The following is a 20,757-nucleotide window of genomic DNA, read 5'->3' on the forward strand; positions in this document are numbered from 1 at the left end:
TTTTTGCACGACACACTAATATGATAATATGTAGCTTTTGTGTTTGATACAAATTAATGAAGCTAGGCATTAATGGAAAGAACATGGAAGAGTAGTCAAGAGGCTATCTTGGTGGGCGGATGGAATTAAGTGCAAGAATCAGTAATTATAGTGTTAGGCTTGTTGAACATATTAACTTAGATTAATTTAAAATAAAATCATTTAAATATTTTTAAAAAATCAATCTAAATACAATTCGAACCAGCCAAGTACCAAGTTGTCTTTAATATCACTTCTTTGAATTGTCTTGCATGGAACATGATAAGATATGGTAACGATAATATCCATGCATGGAACTCCTTTAAACTTAATTATCATGAGATGCAAAAGTGATTAATTAATTAATTCATTAATTGCAATTAATGTTCCAACACCTTCAATTAATGCACTTTTTTTTAAAATGTGGAATATTGAACTTAATCATACAATAATGATACAATGTACGTACTCTTGTCCAGATTCAGTTGTGCTCTGTTTGTGTGCCACCTGCCAAGAACACAAGGGAAAGCATTTGTTGAGAAGAATGTTCTTCTTTTTTTTTCCTTCCCCTTCTTTGTTCATCAGCTAGTTTTGTGTTTGAAAACCAAGTGGGATAATTAAAATATCTGAGCTAGCTGGACATGTCTCCGAAACACGACAATCAGTTAAAATATATACATTGAATAAAAATAAATAAAATTGATTTTGGTATTTTATTTTTTTCATTAATAAATATTAGATATTTTACTGTTTGAATTCCAGAATTTTATCCATGCCGTAAAACAGAGGAAAGAGAGATCGACTCGTGCAGTTTTTTAGGTTGGGAGATTTGTATATTTGGGAGGAACCGAGTGTTGCTGGACCAGCGTTGGTGGGCTCAAGCCCATGAGCCTTCCCCTTGTTAAGATTCTCCTACTGGTTAATAGATTTGTTTACATGCTGTTTTGACTCTTCATAATTTTGATATTAGGGACGTCTATTTAGAGTAGACAATTTACTTTGTGCTTAGTGCATACAAATTGTTAAGATTCTTCTTATAGAGCAATTTAGATTTTTTTTATAAAAAAAATCAATATTTTTCCAAATTAGATCATTCAGTAATTTTTTTTATTATTAACATAACATTTTGTGCACGGAATTCATGAAAATTTAAATATAAATACCCAGGATGACAAAGGTATAGAAATATAAAATTAAATTACATAGTTATTAAACCCAAACTAGTCTGATAAACTAATTTGATAACTCTTGGAGTCGAGCCGAGCCGGGTTTTATTTCCCACAACAAAATACCAACTCCAAAACATTGCCAAATAGCATGCTAGGTCTTGAACTTCTTTAAATTGAGAACCGTTCTATATTCAAGGGGATTAGAATTGTCCCCGTCTATCTTATCTTGACTGAAGTTTCATTCGTTTTGTGTGCTAAGAACATAATTCTTAAATTATTTCTAAGTCCCAAAAACATTTCACATAGGGAAATATGAGGAAGGAAAATGCTCAAATTATGTTTAAACTAAAACATTATTTTATCCATTATCCAAAGTTTTAATTATACATTATTCAATTGACTTCTCTTATCCATGCATATCTATTAATGTAATTCCTGTTTAAAGGGCTTGACTTGTGCGATAAAATAATTCATTTTTTGAGAAATCTTCATATTATTAATTTTATGAAAAACTGGTGAAGATTTCTCCAATTCATGAGGAGCTCTGGATAAACAAGAGATGTGATTGAGAAGATTCTTATACGTACGTAAACCAGAATCAATAAGATGGGACTAATTAACTAATATAGCTTTGGATATAGTTTTTTTTTTTTTTTTGAGAACATATGTCTAATTAATTTGGTAACTTGTTAATGAGAATAATTATACTTTATAATCTTCCACCACAAACTCTATGACTTCAACTAGTAATATTACCATCGTTTTTTTTAATTTTTACTCGAAATAATTTCATTTTATGATATATACGGGTTGATCTAAAAAGCAAATTAGCTCTAAACTAGGTTAAATCTTGGACTAAGTACAATTATGCTAGCTTACCATCAATAAGTGGTGTGATCTTTCCTTGCTACAAGAGTTTCAGAGAAATTCTAATATATCCTTAAATCGATTGAAGGTGGTGGATGGGCTTTTTTTAATCACACCCAAAAAGAGTAGAATTAATTTCAGATTTTTTTATATACAAAAACTAATCTAAGAACACCAACTAGCCATCAATGCTAATCATTCACGCTTTTGGGATAACACGAAGGATTCTTAATTATTATTATTATTTTCTCTTAAAGGAAATATGGAGAGCACAACAACGCAAACTTAAAATTAACCCCACCAACCCTAAAGCTGCAAAAAACAAAAGATGGCACTATGCCTCCCCCACTACAAAATCCAACTCAAAAGCATATACAGCCGGATAGCTTGCATTTGTATACACTAACACCTCCTTGGTTTCTTTGCTGGCCTGTGACGAAACACATCAACCAAAACGGTTCTCTTGCATTTTGGACATTTGGGATCTACCTCAGACACCATGACATAAATGAGGCAACGTGCACAGCCCATCAAAACCAGTGAAGGTACCTTGGTTATGTCGGTTCTGTTCATTGAGTTCATGTCTATTATCATACATGAACGTTGGCTTGATGAAATCCCAACTCGTTTTGATGCTCCATCCTGTTGGTGCTGCAATCCTGGCAGTGAGAGTCTGAGGCTCAAATCAAGATTTGGACTCTTTCCTTCTTGTGCCATTATGGGAAAGCATCTTCCATTTCTTTCCTTCTCCTCACATCTCACTCCGATCTTCAATAAATAAGTAAGATCAGAATCGATATATATATATATATATATATATATATATATATATATATATATATATAATGCATAACTCTTAACCCTTTTATTTATGTTTTTTTTTGCGCGGCGGTTTGAATAAAAAACAATCGAAATGATATTTTTTATATTAAAATACATAGAGAAAAACGCGTAAACAAACAAGCTCTAAATAGAAAAATAAAACTTCTTTTCTGGACAAGAATTAATCAAACTGAGAATAAGAAAAGGAAAGTGCAAAAAATTAGCAATATATAATAAAAATCAGTTCATAAAATTAAGAAAACACCATGCTGCTTTACCTCTTCATGGAAAAAGTCATGCCATTCGAAACAAGGTCGAGAAGGTGGGCCTGGTTCTAACATTGGATAATTAAGATCAAGAGATTTATGGGATTCTTGACGGAAATATTGATTTATAAGTGATCCGATGTTATCATTGCCACGACCACCCTTCTTGGTCACACCATGTTTTTCTTCATTTCGGCAAGCATATTGCCATAAACTGTGTGGTTTATGGTTATGTGAGATCATTGTAAATTCTGATGACTTGATAGGAAAGAAGCAAGCATATTTATACAAGGTTAGAGAGGACATGGTTTTAGAGTACACTGACTTGTATGGTTGTAAAGCTTCTTCTCTTCTCTTCTCTTTTTTTTTACAAAGGTGGTAATGGTTTCAGGTAATAGCTAATGGACAAAATGTAATGAAACGGATGACAAATTGATGTTGATTTTTCATGAGGGAATTTTGCAAGATTTAGCATATTTTGGTGTTATGGCAAGGAAGAACTTATTTGTAGTAAACCCAATTTCATGCTTGTATTCAAAAAAATTAAATTGAATTTTCAAGTACTTACTGAGAGTTTTTTTTATAAAATAAATAAATTTAGATTCAATTTTTGAAGTTGAAGCTCTAATTAATTAAAGCATGGGGAAATGAGACAAAATTACAGAAAAGAAATTAAAGTTGTTGAACTGTATTTTAACAAATGTCAAGAAGAATCATATACAGATTGCAATGCAATCGATCCGTTTTAATAAAGACGTACAGAGTGGAAACATTGAATAGCCGTTGTAATTTAGAAAACAAACAATATAGATAATAAATACCCCCTTGTGTAAATGGCTATCATATATATATTATATAGCATTATTAATGCTATCATTAATTAATAAACAAGAATATCCTTAATTATATCTATTCAATAAAAAGAAGGTAAATCTCAATTTGCCTCTTGGGGTTTATATATATATATATTTTTTAATTTCATCCAAAATCTTTGATTTGTTTCAGTTAAGCCTGCTATATTTCATTTTCATTCTACTTTTGTAAATCTCAGTTTTATATCTAAAGTTAATGAAATATTTTACTATAACCAAAAGGTAAGAATAAACAAAAATAATTTTAAATTAATTAATTAAAAAAATATATATTTCCAATAGAAACTAGCTATGTTACATGTGCTTCACTGCGAATCAAATATTTTTTTTATATAAAAAATTATTTATGTGGTTTTTTTCAATGTATTTTAATAGTTCAAAAAATATGATAAATCAAAAAAATAATGGGATGGTAGCTCGAGTACAGGACAATCTTGACATCACCTAGAGCGTGGATATTTGCACATATTTAAAGATGCTATTTGATGACAACATCAAAGAAATAAAGGGATATAACAACTGAGAGGGATAAGAACAGTGAAGGTTTTAATGAAAAGATTTTTTATATATATATAAAAAAGGTTAAATTAATTTGAATCTTGATTTTCATTCGACTATAATATTGATGAAGGCAAAGATAATGTTGCTAAGTGAGAATTGAAGCTGGTAGAAGTTAAAAATTTCTTGAGAAACTAACCCTCTCGAGTTTTTATCATATTTGATTCAAGCTTCGACTCCAGACTCCTAACCTGGTTTAAACCCAGAGTCTTTGGTTAAAACCCTTGCTGTCATGATGATCATCATCCTCATCATCGCTATCTCCATCATTCACACCAGCCAAAAACATGTCATTATCACCCTGAATGCTTGGTTCATCATTGATATCTGATTCGTGGTTAGCCTCGAGAGAATGATGTGCGTTCCAATCAGGAGGGAAGGTCTTCTGCAAGGTCTGTGTAAGCTCTCCACCTATTCTTTCAATCTTGCGTAAACACTTGGACCAGTAAACTGCAGTCCCCATATCTACAGTCAACTCAAACTCTATCATCTCTCTACAAATGGACAGTATCCCCGAGTAAATGTATGCTTCAGCAACAGTAGCCCTTGACAGCAATGATGTCATTAAGCAATGGTACACAGCTTTATCAGGCTTTAATCCGGCCAACTTCAACTCTTCGAAGCAGCTCAAAGCCCTTTCTGGAAGAGAAGCATTTGCCCACCCATGAATCAACGTGGTGTAGGTTTTCACATTTGGCTTCACCCCTGCAGCTTCCATTTCTTCCATTGTTTTTGTTGCTCTCTGGAAAATATGGATTATTCAAATCATATGACGAATGCCACGGAAAAAAAAAACTCATCCTATTATGCATTAAAAGGAAAAGATGCACTAACTTAAAAGGAAAAGATGCACTAACTTATAATGCCTTCGAGTAAACTGAAACAAAACTTCCGATGACAAGTATTTTACACATATTTCCGTCAAAATTGTTCTGATAACTAGAAATAAAAAAAATCCATCCTATAATCCATACCCAAGTAAGAAATGAAGCACTGATTTGCTGAATAAACACCTAAAGAAAAAAAGATGAAATTATTTTCACCTGCAGATGAAATCCTATGAGCTCATGTTAATCAGGTTCTCTGTGCAAGAGCTACAGAAATTTAGAATGAAATGCTTGTTATCACCATTCAAGTTCAGAATGCATTCAGTGTGCTCTTTACTAGCTGTGTAAATAACAAACTGACTAATGACTGATCAGCAAAGCATACCAGCATATCTCCAGCCTTGCAACAAGCATTTATAAAAGATGTATAGGTATGAATATCAGGTTGAACCCCTTCTTGATTCATTTGCTGCATAAGGTCAGCAGCCTCCCAAATATCACCTCTTCGAGCCCATCTACATCAGGAAAATAATTGAATCAAGTTATTGGAAACAGATGTGGACAACATATCTGACCGGAAGAAATAGGGGGAGATTAGAGGAGTTTCTGAGAATACATTAATTGCAATAATATTAAAGAGGTTATAAGTCTTCTCAGGACACAAATTTTAGAGTAATAGACAATAATTCCTACCCATCAATTAGTATGTTATAGACAAAGGTGTTTCTTGGAATCTTTTGAGCATTCATTTCTCGAGTAACTGCTAAAGCACTTTGCATCCTGCCTGACTTGCAACACGCCTTGAGCAGTGCCTCGTATGTAAATACATCAAGCTGTAGTCCTTCATTTCTCATTTTGGTAAAATACTCGAAGGCCTTTCCAGTATCACCTAATGCTGCATAACCATGCATGATTGTCGTGTATGTGTGTTCATCTGGACTTACACCTGCCAGTGCCATCTCATCCAATATTTCAACAGCCTTCTCCATCTACAAGATACACAAGATAAATATAGTTGTGTCAAACAAGATGAGAGGACATTACTGAATATAGGCTTCCAGAGAAGACAACATTCACCAAAGGATAAACATAATTCAATTTTCAAAACTGCTGATATTATTCCACATATACCAAAATGGAACTTCACTAAGCATCTCAAGAAGTGACTTAAGTCGATCAAATAACTGAGGGATATGATGGGAACAATGGTTCAGAAAACTGGAAGAGAGGTTCAAATTTTTCAACCAAATATATGGGGGTGTAAGAGTCTTAATAACTCCCATAAATAGATATAGTAAATTACTCATCACAATGTTGTTCATGCAAGCAGACTTTCGAGATTTACTATGAACGCTGAAGGTGAAGGACGCATATTTAGGAAGTCTTTCAGACACTTCAGCAATGCTGTAGACAACTACTCCTTTCCTAACAAATCCAACAACGTTGAAAAAAGTCCATGCTAAATTAGTTATACAGCACACACCATGACTTCAACAAAAAAGTTCTTTTCACAACCTGGTCTATTTGTCAAAGTTGGAATCTGGTCTGACCAGGTTCCAACACTACATTACATCATATGCATAGTTTACCTTGCGCTTCTCAACAAGGCCAAGAACCAAAGCATTGAAGGTATGCACAGTTGGGATGCACCCACTCCGCCTCATCATATCAAAAATTTCTAGGGCCCTCCTCATTTCTCCAGCTCTTGCAAATCCATGTATAATGGGCATAAATGTGCGTGAAGTAGGCTTACATCTTTCCTTCTGCATTTCCTTCACCATATGGATGGCACGATCCATATTTCCCATTCCACAGAAAGCTTTGATAATGTTATTATAGAGGACAACATCAGGTTTCAAACCATCTTTGATAACATCTTCGAAAACTGCAAATGCATTGGTCCAATCTTTTAACTTCAAGAACCCGTTGATCAACATGGAATATGTCTTCATGTTATGCTTTATGCCAACAGATTTCATCATTTTGCTAACCTCCAGGGCTTTAGAAACTTTACCAATCTGAAAAGAAGGTTTGGATATGATGTTTGATCGTCAATTAAACAGAAGACTAGAGATACAACTTAACTACAAAGCATGAGTGAGGAGCAACCATACATGCAACAAAATACAGAACTCGAACAGCAATATTCAATGAATAATATTGAAGAAGACACACTGTACTTTCATAAAGCACAAAGATTAAGAAAGTTTGAACAGCAGAGCACAACAAAACATGAATGGTCAAAATCCTCAACTAAGAAAACTCTGCTAGCGTCCCTCTTCTAAAATTCTCAACCTTCTCTCAATCTTTCTGAACCTCAAATTAGCTTGCAGGAAGGACACCTGATGTCAAACTTTCAGAAGATTCCAATTCAATTGAACTCGATTGCAGCCTTAGCACTAAAGTCATAAGCCGTCACAACACACAAATTCCCCTGCATCCTCCTTCATGATTGCTCTTCTAGTATATTCAAAAAAGAAAAATTATGTTGCTGGAAGACCACCTGATGCCCAACTCTATGAGAGCATTTAGACATTCAAATGGACTGGATCCCAGCTTTCTTAGCACTGAATCCATAAGCTCTGTCAACAAACAAATTCACCTGTAATCCTCCAACATGATCACCTTTCCAGTCCACTCAGAAAACTGTCTCCATGTCCCACTCTTTCAGGACACAACTCCAAGAGAAGGTGAAAACAAATGAATGCAGGCATCTAAAAGATCTCTTTTATAACTTACCACAGCTTTTTACTTTTCATGGACTCAAATATCTGAGTTCATTCTTCCAATTTATGTTTTTTATATTATCCTTTGTGCAATGAATTATAATTCAATTTGATTTGAGCAATGACATACTTAGCTCCACAAGTTTTGTCCAGAATGTTTAAATGGTACTATCTTGAGTTAGGGCTGCCCTTTCCTTAAATTCCAAGCATTTTGGTGTCAGATTGCTTCACTAGGCTCGTGTGCAAGGGAGCTTCAAAATACAATAAAGATGCAAAAATTTTAGAGCAAAAATGTGAAATGACAAAAGGCTTACCTTGGTGTACATATTGATGAGACATCCATAGGTGATCACTGAAGGAGCAAATCCACATTCCTACAGCATGCATATAGCAATTTAGTATGATGGGACTATAAATAAGATATGAATATACCACAATTCATGTAAATTCTTCATGGCAGAGTATTAAAGGCAAAGTTGAAGCTTTGCAATTACATGTTATCAAACATTATTTAAACATCAACCACTGATCAGGCATTAACCCTATATGGATTTTGCTACTTCCTGGATTGTGTCCTCTGGCACCTTTACTTGACACACACACACACACACACATACACACATAATTAAAGTAGTCTTCAACAAGGTATTTTGCCAGAAATTTGACCTAAGTTCAATTTCTTGCTTCAATAAGTAGTCAACAGAATCTTAAAAATTGACACACTCCTTTGCGATTTCCTCAGGTCAGTCCATACAAGCATACATGCACATGTATGTACACATCTCTAAACATTTGTGAAGTGTTCCATATTCTCACCAATCAAACCATGGAACATAGGAAGACTTGATGCTTTACTTTCACAAAAATGTTTTTCCACTATCATTTATTTGTTGCTCTCTTGGTAACAAAGTTCACATCTTATTAAACCTTTCACGTGCATCTTAAAGACACTTATAAAGGAGAGCCCATTGAAGAATTTGCACGATATGTAACATGGCAAACAAAACTTGATCAGAAAACATTAAGCCCGATGCAGACTAAAAATTTTAGATTATTCAACATTTGGAAGCATGAATCATGAAACAAATTGCTTATTAAGTTATACACAAGCTAGATTTATCTGAAAATTATAGATTTTTTTACATATAGAGGTGCTTAACAACTAGATATTAGATTCTTTCTAAGAAGTTTTTTTAACACTTTTTACATGAAACAGTTGCAAAACTTGACAATTATGCTTTACGGATCAATGAAGCTAAAAGACACAGAACATATCCCCAACGCAAATAAAACTTACAAAACTGAAGCACACAAGTAATCACTTCACAGGATAAACTCTATGACATATCATCTTGTTACCTTAAGCCTTTTGAATACAATAAGACATTTTTCTTCATTTCCAATCATAGTGTAACCATCCATCATGGTATGATATATGTCAAGAGGAGCATCTATACCTTCTTCTTCCATCTCTCTCACCAGAGCTTCAGCTCGATCCATATTGCATGCCTGACTGTAATTAATAGATGAGGAGTGAAGCTATTGTGAATTTATGTAAGCACCTCATAAACTTGGAAAAGATTTTAACAGAGTGTAAAGTATAATGTGTAGACAAAAGATGGCAGATACAAATTTTAGCATGCAACCTAGTTCAATAAGCATATCCTTCAAGGATCCATTCAACACATACCAAAGGCCTTTGCCCACAAATGATGCAACTGACAAAGGGTCCTTATATGGTCTTAATCTTCAATAATTTAATAAAGTTGGCACCCCAAAGACTTGGACCCCAATAATTGCACTTGGGAGTGGGAGACTTGACAAATTCACCAACAATAGCCCTAAAATAACTACTGGTTATATGAGTACATACATATAGAGTACAAGTAGACTTGAAAAGCTAGAACATATGTATTTGACCTCATATTTATAGCCATTGAACTCGTCAGCATATTGAAGCAATCCATATTTATAAGTATAAATATAACAAGAAGAAAATTAACATAGACTTGAATTCGAAACTTAATACTGACCAATAAGCGTATATAATGTTTCCATAAATGTATGCATTCAAATTCGTATGCCTCTCTTTGGCCTTCTTAAACCAGCAATCTGCAGCTCTTCAAAATCAACTTTTAAGTTATTATTAGCACAGAGAGGAACTTCTGAAACAAAAACCAAAGTTGCAATGTTTTGCAATATAGAAAGTAAGGACAGGAACGAGTTACAATGCTGAAGTTTAAAGTATATGTCATCAAAGCTTTTACATGTTGATCAAGTCATAAAAAACTACAAATAATTTAGTTCAAAGAATAAACCACTACGTGAATAAGAAATAAAAACACAAAAAAAACAAAAGCATAAAAACAAGTTGGAAAAAAAAAAAAGAGGCTTCAGAACTGGCAGATATATTACTCTGGCATATACAAGGATACTTTCCAAGAGCAAAGTTAATGAAACAGATACATTCTTCAAGAAAAAAGGTACTAAAGGTAATATTTACTTACTCAGCATTGCCGAATTTGGCAAATCCTCCGACAACTATGCTATAAGTCACCAGACTCATTTCAATGCCCTCTTCATTCATTTTCCTAACACAAGACAGTGCTTCTTCCATGTCTCTACCAACTGCATAAGCGTGAATAAGGCTGCATGAAATAAATAACTTTAATGCCAAAAGAAGAAAATTAAAATACATAACTATTATCCTCAAAAACTACGAGGAACCAAGTTCCTGTTAATTGAACATAGATTACACTTGGGAAGCAGCCTTCAACAGACATTGCCAATTTACCAGAAAAATGAATAACAACGTGAATAAAGAATAAACACATAAATAATGTACAATATTCAAAGCTGAAAGTCCTACAATCTTGTTTGAATAACTCAGAGTGAAATCTTTCTCAGAAGGTTTGCTTCCTAAAATATAATTTGCATCCAGACACATTGTTCACATAACATGTATGCATCCAATACAATTTGGATGGATGACCAGTATTTCAACAGATGAAGAAGCTCATGAAGAAGTTAATTCAACTTAAATCACACAGAAGCAATACTAAAGATGTTTTATCAGAAATTTTACCTCGTATAGACATGTGAGCTGGGATCTATTCCCCTTGCTCGCATGCTCTCAAAAGTTTGTCGTGCACGATGCATATCCCCTCGCCTTGCATAGTACCCCACCATTAATCCAAACTCCCTTCTAGAAGGCTAATAAAATGATGTGAAAAAAGAGGAAACAAACATTATAAATGACCAAGTAAAAGCTATTATAACTTTCTTAAATATAAAAGGTCACGCATGATATGATTATGCAGCATTTTCCATCATTATAGAAGTCAAATGCATTATGAATTAAGCCATTGAGCATAAATCATTCCCTTAAAAGTTAATGTTTCTCAACTGAGACCCTGGTTACTATAATCTGCACAAGTCATGGTTATAAATGTGTTGTCAAACAAAGAATAATCAGGGAATCCATCGCTTCCTACTCTTTGAAGACATAATTCTTATAGGTCACACATTTTATCTGCTTAATCAACTTTAAAAAAAAAAAAATACAAGTCTAACAAGAAGAATGTCTGGCACCTTTTACCTTCTTAATCCTTTCGAAAGCACTAACAACTGCCTGCCAATTCTCCGGTTGCGTGTCTAAAACCTTCCGAAAAGCCTTTGTAGACCCTTCTCTTTCTTCATGCCATTTAGACCTATAATCTTTTCCATCCTCTCCATAAACCCAATTCTTTCTCTCCTCTGCTTTCGCTTTCAATCTTCTCCCATCATCCAATTTCACAGTCAAAACCCTCCCATGAAACTCCATTCCATCAAATTCCTCAGCTTTCATTGCAGACTTCCCTGCTTTTGGACCATCATAGATAATAAACCCAAACCCCGCATTCCTTTCAGTCTCATTATGACTCTGGATCAAAATTACATTCTTTATAGGCCCGAATTGACTGAAGAATTCAGAAAGTTCATGTTTTTTTATCCAGTTTGGTAAATTTCCTATAAAGATCTTCCCATTTTGGTAGAATTCAATTCTGGGGGCTTCATTTTCTATCTTTTGAGTCTTTTCTTGGGTTTCAGCTTCTGGGGTTTGAAGTATTTCAAGCGGCGGCGGCGGCGGTGGTGGTGGAGGAGGCGGGGGCGAGAGTTTGCTGGAGAGGCGGAGTTTGGTGGAGAGAGAAAGAGGGTTGGTGGTGGTGGTGCTTGTTACTGAGGGTTTGGAGGGGTTGAGGAGGGTTTTGAGAGGGTTCTTGGGGAATTTAGGGGTGGTTGGGGTTGGGGTGGAGCTGGTGGAGGGTGCTGGAGTGAGTGATTTGGGACGGCGAATAGAGGAAGAATTGGTGGGTTCTGGTGGTGGTGGAGGTGTTGGTTTGAGGGAGAAAGAAATGGTTGTGGTGGCGATGGAGGAGAAGGGAGTGGGTGAATGAGGGAAGCGTGGGGTGGTGGAGAGTGGCGAAATATCCATTATCTGTTTACTGTTGAGACTGAGGAAATGGTGGGGTAGCAGTGGTTGTTTTTGAAACTTTGGGTACTTATTCTCTTTATATGCGCTTAGAGTAAGTATTCTAGAAATAGGCCTGTACATGGGCTAGAAACTTTAAAAAATATATATATAGAATATAATATAGTTTTTAATTATTTTTCCAGATAAAAAAAATATTTAATTACGGTTTTAAGATAGAATAAAGATCTAGACACTCCCTTCACTATTTTCGCCTAAACAGTGCCTAAAAAACTGATTTGGTATGGCGCATGGAGTTCATTGACTGGAAACTTGCCTTGGCAACCTTTCACCTAATGGAAGTGCTCAATTCTTAGTGGAGCATTGTCTGTGTAGCATATACACCTTTGACCTTTAGACGATTCACTCGTGATAAAATATAGGGGATGAATCAAAGCCTTGGGCACTCTGCACATTGCAAGCATCCACCCACTGGTATTAGGAATTCTTGCTCATGAAAAGACAAATCATTCTGCAGCGGCACAAGCTTGTATTGAACAATAGCATGCGAGTCACCATTTAACATGGGGGGTTCTACAGCATGCTTGATGAAGCCCAGGGAAGAAAAAATCACACTTTCTCCTGAGTAATGATGCCTAATAAAATTGAAATGCAAGGTGTTCACATACTTCAGCACATGACAAAAATGGAATTACAAGACAGGTATAAATCAACTAAAAATATCATTCTTTAACAGCAAAATCAACTAAATCTCCAGTTTTTAACAATCAAGTACCAATACCCACTGAGGGTAATATCCATAACAGACTGAAAGCGAGCACTAAAAAAAGACAAGACAAGATATTTAAAGTTCTTGCACTCGAACATCCTATGGAGGTTAATTTAACTCAAGAACCTCCTAGCACCACCTCCTCTACCGAATCCCTGAGTGGGAAGCATAGGCTGAGGCTCGACTTCAACAAGTCCAGGAACATCTGACATCCCAAGAGCAGCAAGCATGTCAATGGTCTCCTTGTCAACCTTAATCTCATGGATCTTAATGGCAGACTCCTCAGGTACAAAATCCATGCGACGCTCCCGCTCTTCCTCTTGTAGTTTCAGTGAGATGCCACGAACTGGTCCCTTCTGAATACGCTTCATTAGATGGGTAGAGAACCCAGCAATCTTGTTGCGGAGACGCTTCGAGGGGATGATAGCAACCTCTTCCAAGATCTTCTTGTTGGTGTGGAAATCCAAGGTCATTTTAGAGTAGTACCTCTCAATGACCTGGCGTGAAGACTTCTTCACTGTCTTGGTACGAACGCGACCCATCTTAGCTAATAAGCTGCTGCTGCTGCAAAGAGAAGTAAGAGTAACTGAAACTGTTATGGTGATTGTCATTTCCTTTTAAGGAAACATAAAAGCAAAAGATGAGAAACTACATTTCTTAATGATCTAAAGACAAAATGCAATGGAGCTACAAGAGGACTGCTTGAATTGTCAATGCTATAATCTTAAATTCAAATCATTCATTGAGGAGAGGAGTTCCACAAAAGCTCCTCAAAGACCATGAATGACAAAATAAAAGATATTCTATTCAAATTATGGGGCACGTCAGATAAAACATCCTGTTTTCCAGTTTCAAAAGAGCTGGGAACCCACAGTGATACTGTTTTGATAGTGGTCGGAACTATTCTAACCAAAAAAAATGGGAAATGGGAAATAAAATCCACAACCAGTGTAAACCAAACATCAAATTACAGACAATATATCAAAACTTCAAAAGCTTCCCACCATCAAAACAACAATAATTTTCAAGAAAAAAAATCTTAAGTATTAGGATTCTTTATTCATTCAAATGAGTAAGGTAATCAATAAAACTTGTTCCAGATCTCATACTTTCTCAGCAAACAAATCAATTACTAAAAAAACTTCTTCAGCAAAGAGTAATATTAAGAACAGCTTTGCAGTCCCATTACTAAGAAACTACATATCCAAAGCAGAAAAAGAAACCGAAAAACAATACCCTTATCCCACATTGTCTTAGCAACCAAACAGATCAAACACACACAAAAGCAACAAAAACCAAAAATTTTTTTCAAAAAATTGATTAACTAAACAGATATCCCACAAACTAAAACATACTGAAGGTTTCTCTCTCTCTCACGAGATATAGTTTGTGACTAAGGAAACACGAAGCAAGAAATAAGTGAAAGTTACCTTCAAGATGCAAGGAGAGCCCCGATGACGAATACCGAGGTACTGCTGCGGCGTTATGGGAAGGAGGAAGAGAGTCTTCTTCAGGTATATAAGCAGTCTAGGGTTTGCGCCTGCCAGCCACTATTTTGTTAACAACTTAACGGGCCGCTCTACTGGGTCCATTTTTAGGTGTATGAAATAGAAGGCCCATCACGTTTTTTGGGCGGGGGAATAAGAAGCCCACTACGTTTTTCCCTTACTTCAATCGTTATTTTGTTTTTTTTTTTTCCTTTACAATTTTGTTTTAATAGAATCAATCTTCTGACGAGGTGAGTGAAATTTTTGTTAATGGATATGGATAAAACAGGTGCAGATCATGTTATTAAACCTCGTCTTGCCAAATCTATCTAGTAGATTAATACGGTAATTTATTAATATAAAATCTAGTTAGAAATGTAAGTTTATCACAAGTTTTAAGTGACATGATAAAAACTTGATTTGATTTTTTTAAAATAATATTTTTTATTTTTTTAATTTTAAAATTATATAATTTTGGATTGATTCAGGTTTAGAATCAAGATTAATAAATTTGATGCAAATTAACCCTAAAAAAAAGAGAGATTTAGCTTGTTAAGCTAAGGTGAAACCAATTGTTGGCCCTTAAAATTTTTGTTTCCGTATTTAAAGGTATAATATAAATAAAGTTACAGAGTTTTGTATTATTAAAGTCATGTTTAGTTAGTGTTTTAATGCAGAAAAACAAATATAATAAAAATATAAACTTATTTAGTTGGAGAGAAGAAAACATAAAAATAAATTTACCTATATAATAATTTTAGAATGAATTTCTATATTTTTTAAAAAAATTCATAGAATATGTCTTCAAAAACAATTTTTATTTTTATTTTTATTATTTGTCTTTTTTATCCCGGGACAGTAATAAAACACAACCTAGCAATCTAGTGGACAAATTTATTACCTTTTTGGTGCATTAATATTACATTTTATAAAATTAAAAGATTTAGTTTTTATTTGCATGCCACTAAAATATAATTTAGTAATTCTAGAAACAAGCTTCAGAAAAGAATGGCAATCCCGAATGCAAGAGCTAGCTTCTGGACGTGGTGGCTCAGAAGTTCTTGCTTTCAGCTATCTTAGAGATCATGAAGGTCAAAGTCAGTCTCAGCTTTATTAACTAGTTTAGTCATCTCTTCTAGCAAGTTATTCAACTCTAAATATATATCAGTTATTCTGGGATGGGTTCTCTCGCCAGCCATAAAAGTGTGAACTTTGTCCTTAATTTCGATCCAACTCTTGCCCCTCTCCTTCAAGATCTCACTCCCTTTGAGGGACTTTCTTGCTTTTGCAGCTTCCTCCCACTTTTTACTAGCAGCGTATGTGTTTGCTAGTAGAACATAGTTTCCTCCACGGTCAGGTTCCATCTCGAACAAGTTCTTAGCTGCAATCTCAGCTAATTCAAGATTCCCATGAATCCTGCAAGAGGCCAAAAGTGATCCCCACATTGAAGCAGTAGCAGCAAATGGCATTTTCGTCATCAACTCATGAGCTTCATGAACCAGTCCTCCCCTGCCAAGAATATCAACCATGCATGAATAATGAAGGACATTTGGTGACACGTTGTGCTCTCTTGTCATAAGGTCGAAATAGCTTCGTCCCTTGTCCACCAAACCTACATGAACACATGCGGATAATACTGCAACATAAGTCACTTCATCCGGCTGCATACCCGTCTGCTGCATTTCCTCGAATAAATTCATTACTTCCGAAGAGCAAGCATGTTTAGCAAGCCCGGAAATTATAGCATTCCACAAGACAACATTCTTTCTCTCTATATTACAAAACACAACATAAGCCTCTTCTATGCTACCACATTTGGCATACATGTCTACAAGAGCGGAAGCAACAAAATTATTCGGACCAAAACCAGTTCTACAAACAATAGCATGCACCTGCCTCCCTTCAATCAAAGCTGCCAACCCTGCACAAGCCCTAATAATGGATGATATCATAAACTGATTATTTTCAAGCCCCATTTCCTTCCCTCTAGCAAACAACACCAAGCCCTCTTCATAAAGCTCATTTTGCACAAACCCTGCCACTATTGAACTCCACGTAACATCATTCCTCTCAGGCATCCCTTCAAAAACACAACTTGCATCTTCAATCGACCCACATTTTGCATAAACATCAATCAATGCAGTACCCACAAAAACATCAGCATCCACTACAGCCTTGATAGCAAAAGCATGCAACTGCCTACAGAAAAAGACGTCACCTTTAGCAGCACAAGCACAAACAACACTAGAAACCGTGAATTCACTGCATGGGCTTCCTTCTCTTTGCATTTCCAAGAAAATGTCGATAGCCTTTTCCTCCTCTCCATTCTGTACACAAGTACCGATCATTATATTCCATGAAACCATACTTCTCTCAGGTATTTCATCAAACACCTTACAAGCACGACGAATTAGACCACATTTCGAGTACATATTCATCAACATATTTGATGTTAAGGTATCTGTTTCTAACCCCAATCGAATCACTTGTCCATGGCAGGCCTTCCCTGTAATGGGTTCTCGATTTTTTGCACAGAATTGTAGTAAAGGATGCAACTTTAATACTTTGGTGGCGTCAAAGAAAAAGTCTTGTTGAGTTATAATTTCAGGTTTTTTGGTAGCGTTACCTAAGGAACAGAAGTGTTTACGATAAACAATAAAATTTTCACTGAATCTCTTCTTGTTGCAAAAGATCCTAAATGTATTCATGTCCTAGCGAGGGATGTTTGTTCATTTCTTTCTTGGGGACAGACTTGTTTTCTCAAGTCTTGGCAAGGAAAGGCAGATAGTGCTTGAATAGGCCTTAAGGCCTTTTAAAATGTGCTTCAATTATAATTGTTATGGACAATTGCAAGGAATTTGAATGAAACTCGGTTATTTGAAAATATAGTTACGATTGTTTTTTAAAGTATTTTTTATTTAAAAATATATTAAAATAATATTATTTTAATTTTTAAAAATTATTTTTGATACTGTAAATCAAAATAATTTAAAAATATCAATAAAAAAATTAAAATGTTTTTAAAATATAAAAATAAGGATTTTCATTATCAAGAAAGTAGATGAAATAATGTGTGAAAAGAATCTCGTTGACATGGAATTGCATGTCATTGTAGGTAGCAAGTTGATGTTAGCTGGTTCAAAAAGCTCCCCATGATGATGATGATGATGATGGAGACTGTGACATGAGTGAGGACAGACCCAGATTGTCATCCTCCTGGCATGTAAAATCAAGCAGGAGAGGTACAAAAGAAGGCAAAAATCTGCAGATTCACAAAGGCACAAATCTTGTGGACCCTCGTGTTCTTACACTGAAAATTACATGACCAAGGCTCTCACCGGCTTTAATTTTTCAACTCCCCACTTACAAAAATCATCAGTTAAGCTGCTTTATCTTCTGGAAGGGGATGTCTTTTCACAGAATCATCACCGCAATCTAAACTGAAAGCCACTAGCAAGGGGCCAAACAAGAGATATTCCAGCCAGCCAGCCAGCCAGCCGCATCATTTATCCTCGCCCCATCATCTCTTTCCTATGCCTTGCTTTACCGAGCTGTGCCTTTCATACTACCAGTTTGCGGTGGCAGGTATCTCGTGCTTTTTGTGTGGCTGGGACAGTGATAACACCACAATGCTTTGGGAAAAGTGTGGTCAGGTTTTGCTACGTTTTTTCCCTTTGGATTTTATTAAAAAAAAAAAAAAACAACAAATAGTATGTAATTTTAGCTCATGTAGAGATGATGTTTCATTTTAAATTTTGATTTTAATTAAAAAATATTTAAAAAATAATCAGCACTACATTTCCAAACAATATCTAAAACGATCGACATACAAAACTTTAGAGTAAATATCTGGCTTAAAATCAAACAGGATCCACATGTAAACATTAAACCAGTTTTTTCAAGGATCTGTTTTATTTTCTGGAAAAGAGAGAGAGAGAGAGGCTGAATCTGTGCATAAAGTTAAAGAATATGAGCACTACAACGATCACTTGAATTATTTTTGGATTGGTCTTCTCATTTCCCTTTTCACCTTTTTTCTGCATAGAATCCATTTAGTGGAAACCACCATTTGCTACCCACTTCTCGTTGGAGGCATCCTCTGCCCTAGTTTTTCAAGATGCTCATGGAGCATAAATCTTATCCGATATTGACCAGAAAAAATCTGAGGAGAAAATCAGATTTTGCAATTAGTCAAACCATCTCACCATAAACTTGATTCAGGGTTGGTTTGACTTTGTATAAAATTTATATCCTGCGTTAGAAGAGTTAACACAAATTACCATATATTTTTTAAAAATATAAAAATTTGTGTAGTTTTGATAAAAACAAAATAAAATTAAAAAAAATCTAGAAGTTTTTTTATTAAATTTTAATGAGTTAATCCAAGTTTTTAACCGAATCACATTTTTAATTTCCTTTTCTTTTATTTTTTACTCGAGGACCAGCCTTGACTGACTCGCTGAGTCCTTCCAGTTATATTCTAGTAAAAAATCAAAGTGAGAAGAGACAAGATTGACAAACTTTTTCGTTACAGTACAGTTCAGGTATATATGGAGGAGAATCAGAATAGAGTTATACCCTTATTAAGAACAGAAGGACAACGTCATTTTTCTCACTTTAATTTTTAGGGTAGGAATTCTGAAGCGTGGTTCATTAAAGGCACGGTGATGGGATAACAGGTCTGAGTGTAGTAGCTCCTAAGACGCCGACGGAGGCCCCTGTTCCCCTCCCAATGGACACGGTGAGGTCCAAAACTTTGTGAATGAACACGAAGAAACAGGTGCAGATTGACCCCTGCACTAGACATGAAAGATTCAATTAGGATATGGAAGTTAAATGGAACCAGTGGTTGGCCCATGATTCTTTGTTTCCATGTCTATTTTGTCTCAAGGCAATGGCCTTCTGCTCTTGCTGGATGATTTTCTTCCTTTTTTACAATTAATAATGCATAGATAAATTCATAGCTTCTGGGTGGTGTTTTGTAAAAGAACTGACAAATATATAAAAGATAGAGATCTTATTTGACTGCCGAGATAGGGATATACAAAATATACGTATCTTAAAAGGTGTGTGTGTATAAATTATTCTAAATTCGTTAAAATCGGTGGTTGTAATAATAAAAAGTCATTATCAAAAACCATTAATGGAAGAATATCTTTGAAGAGCATTTCACTTGTGAATTTAGTGTTCGTTTTGATTAATTTTATGGGCCTGAAGTTAACAATCATGTGAGCTTTTAGTGACTCTAAAAAGACTCAAACTTATAATCAATAAAAATCAAACTTGTATGTTCGGCAGTGTGGTAGCAGGTACTTTTCAAATAACTTTTCGTACTGAAATGCATGTAAATAATATTTTTTATTTTTAAAAAATTATTTTTTACATTAGCACATCAAAACGATCCAAAACATACAAATCATATTAAATTTTAACAAAAAAACAAAAATTAAATGTTTTAGAAACATAATTTACACCGCGTTCCCAAACAATTTTAAAATCTAACCAATTAAGCAACCCTTCAAATTAATCTAACTTATATCTTTTTTAAAAAAAAAAAAATAAAAAAAAAATCTAACTTATATCTTTTTTTTTTTTTTTTTTTTTGATTCACGTGGGGTGTCCGGGCCAGCTTGCGCGCACCACGACTATTCCCCACGGCTCACTGGACATCCTGCAAGCCCAGGGGCAGGTTAGGCACCGCGGGGGTGACAGGCGTGCACATAGAGGGTCGAACCCGGAACGGGGGCGGAACAAGTCACACGGTTGACCACAGCAGCTAGGCCCTCAAGTGCAATCTAACTTATATCTTAATTGCATCGGTTATTGTCATAGTCAAAAGAAAGTGGAAAATGAACTTCATGATTAGGCAAGACCACTCCACTCGTATCGACCTTGCAATCGACAT

At 35.1% G+C, this 20,757-nt stretch overlaps 3 protein-coding genes across 8 annotated transcripts; all 3 read right to left on the reverse strand.

Moving 5' to 3' along the window:
• Nucleotides 1-4,558: 4,558 nt before the first annotated feature.
• On the reverse strand, nt 4,559-12,673 carry LOC133697990 (pentatricopeptide repeat-containing protein At5g04810, chloroplastic-like). Of its 4 annotated transcripts, none has more exons than XM_062120834.1 (10): nt 11,724-12,669; nt 11,211-11,338; nt 10,633-10,773; nt 10,159-10,245; nt 9,485-9,638; nt 8,440-8,499; nt 6,989-7,417; nt 6,093-6,388; nt 5,785-5,914; nt 4,559-5,314 (listed from the first exon to the last, which is right to left on the reverse strand). In XM_062120834.1, the coding sequence occupies exons 1-10, from the start codon at nt 12,597-12,599 to the stop codon at nt 4,769-4,771; spliced, it is 2,847 nt and encodes a 948-aa protein (XP_061976818.1). In that variant the 5' UTR covers nt 12,600-12,669; the 3' UTR covers nt 4,559-4,768. The 4 variants fall into 4 exon arrangements, with proteins under 4 accessions (XP_061976818.1, XP_061976819.1, XP_061976820.1 ...); XM_062120837.1 differs by lacking the exon at nt 4,559-5,314 and adding an exon at nt 5,616-5,666 and having other exon boundaries at nt 11,724-12,673; XM_062120835.1 differs by lacking the exon at nt 10,159-10,245 and having other exon boundaries at nt 11,724-12,670.
• Nucleotides 12,674-13,301: 628 nt separating this feature from the next.
• On the reverse strand, nt 13,302-14,931 carry LOC133695739 (small ribosomal subunit protein eS17w-like). Of its 3 annotated transcripts, none has more exons than XM_062117673.1 (2): nt 14,796-14,931; nt 13,302-13,929 (listed from the first exon to the last, which is right to left on the reverse strand). In XM_062117673.1, exon 2 carries the CDS (start codon nt 13,905-13,907, stop codon nt 13,479-13,481), a length of 429 nt encoding a protein of 142 aa, XP_061973657.1. In that variant the 5' UTR covers nt 13,908-13,929; nt 14,796-14,931; the 3' UTR covers nt 13,302-13,478. The 3 variants fall into 3 exon arrangements, with proteins under 3 accessions (XP_061973657.1, XP_061973658.1, XP_061973659.1); XM_062117674.1 differs by having other exon boundaries at nt 13,302-13,926; nt 14,796-14,923; XM_062117675.1 differs by having other exon boundaries at nt 13,302-13,951; nt 14,796-14,880.
• Nucleotides 14,932-15,714: 783 nt separating this feature from the next.
• LOC133695619 (pentatricopeptide repeat-containing protein At5g04780, mitochondrial) lies at nt 15,715-17,664 on the reverse strand. The gene has a single exon (XM_062117526.1). It carries the CDS (start codon nt 17,558-17,560, stop codon nt 15,929-15,931), a length of 1,632 nt encoding a protein of 543 aa, XP_061973510.1. The 5' UTR covers nt 17,561-17,664; the 3' UTR covers nt 15,715-15,928.
• Between the last annotated feature and the right edge of the window lie 3,093 nt (nt 17,665-20,757).

Source organism: Populus nigra, chromosome 6 (assembly GCF_951802175.1).
Source record: "Populus nigra chromosome 6, ddPopNigr1.1, whole genome shotgun sequence".
NCBI classification, from domain to species: Eukaryota; Viridiplantae; Streptophyta; class Magnoliopsida; order Malpighiales; family Salicaceae; genus Populus; species Populus nigra.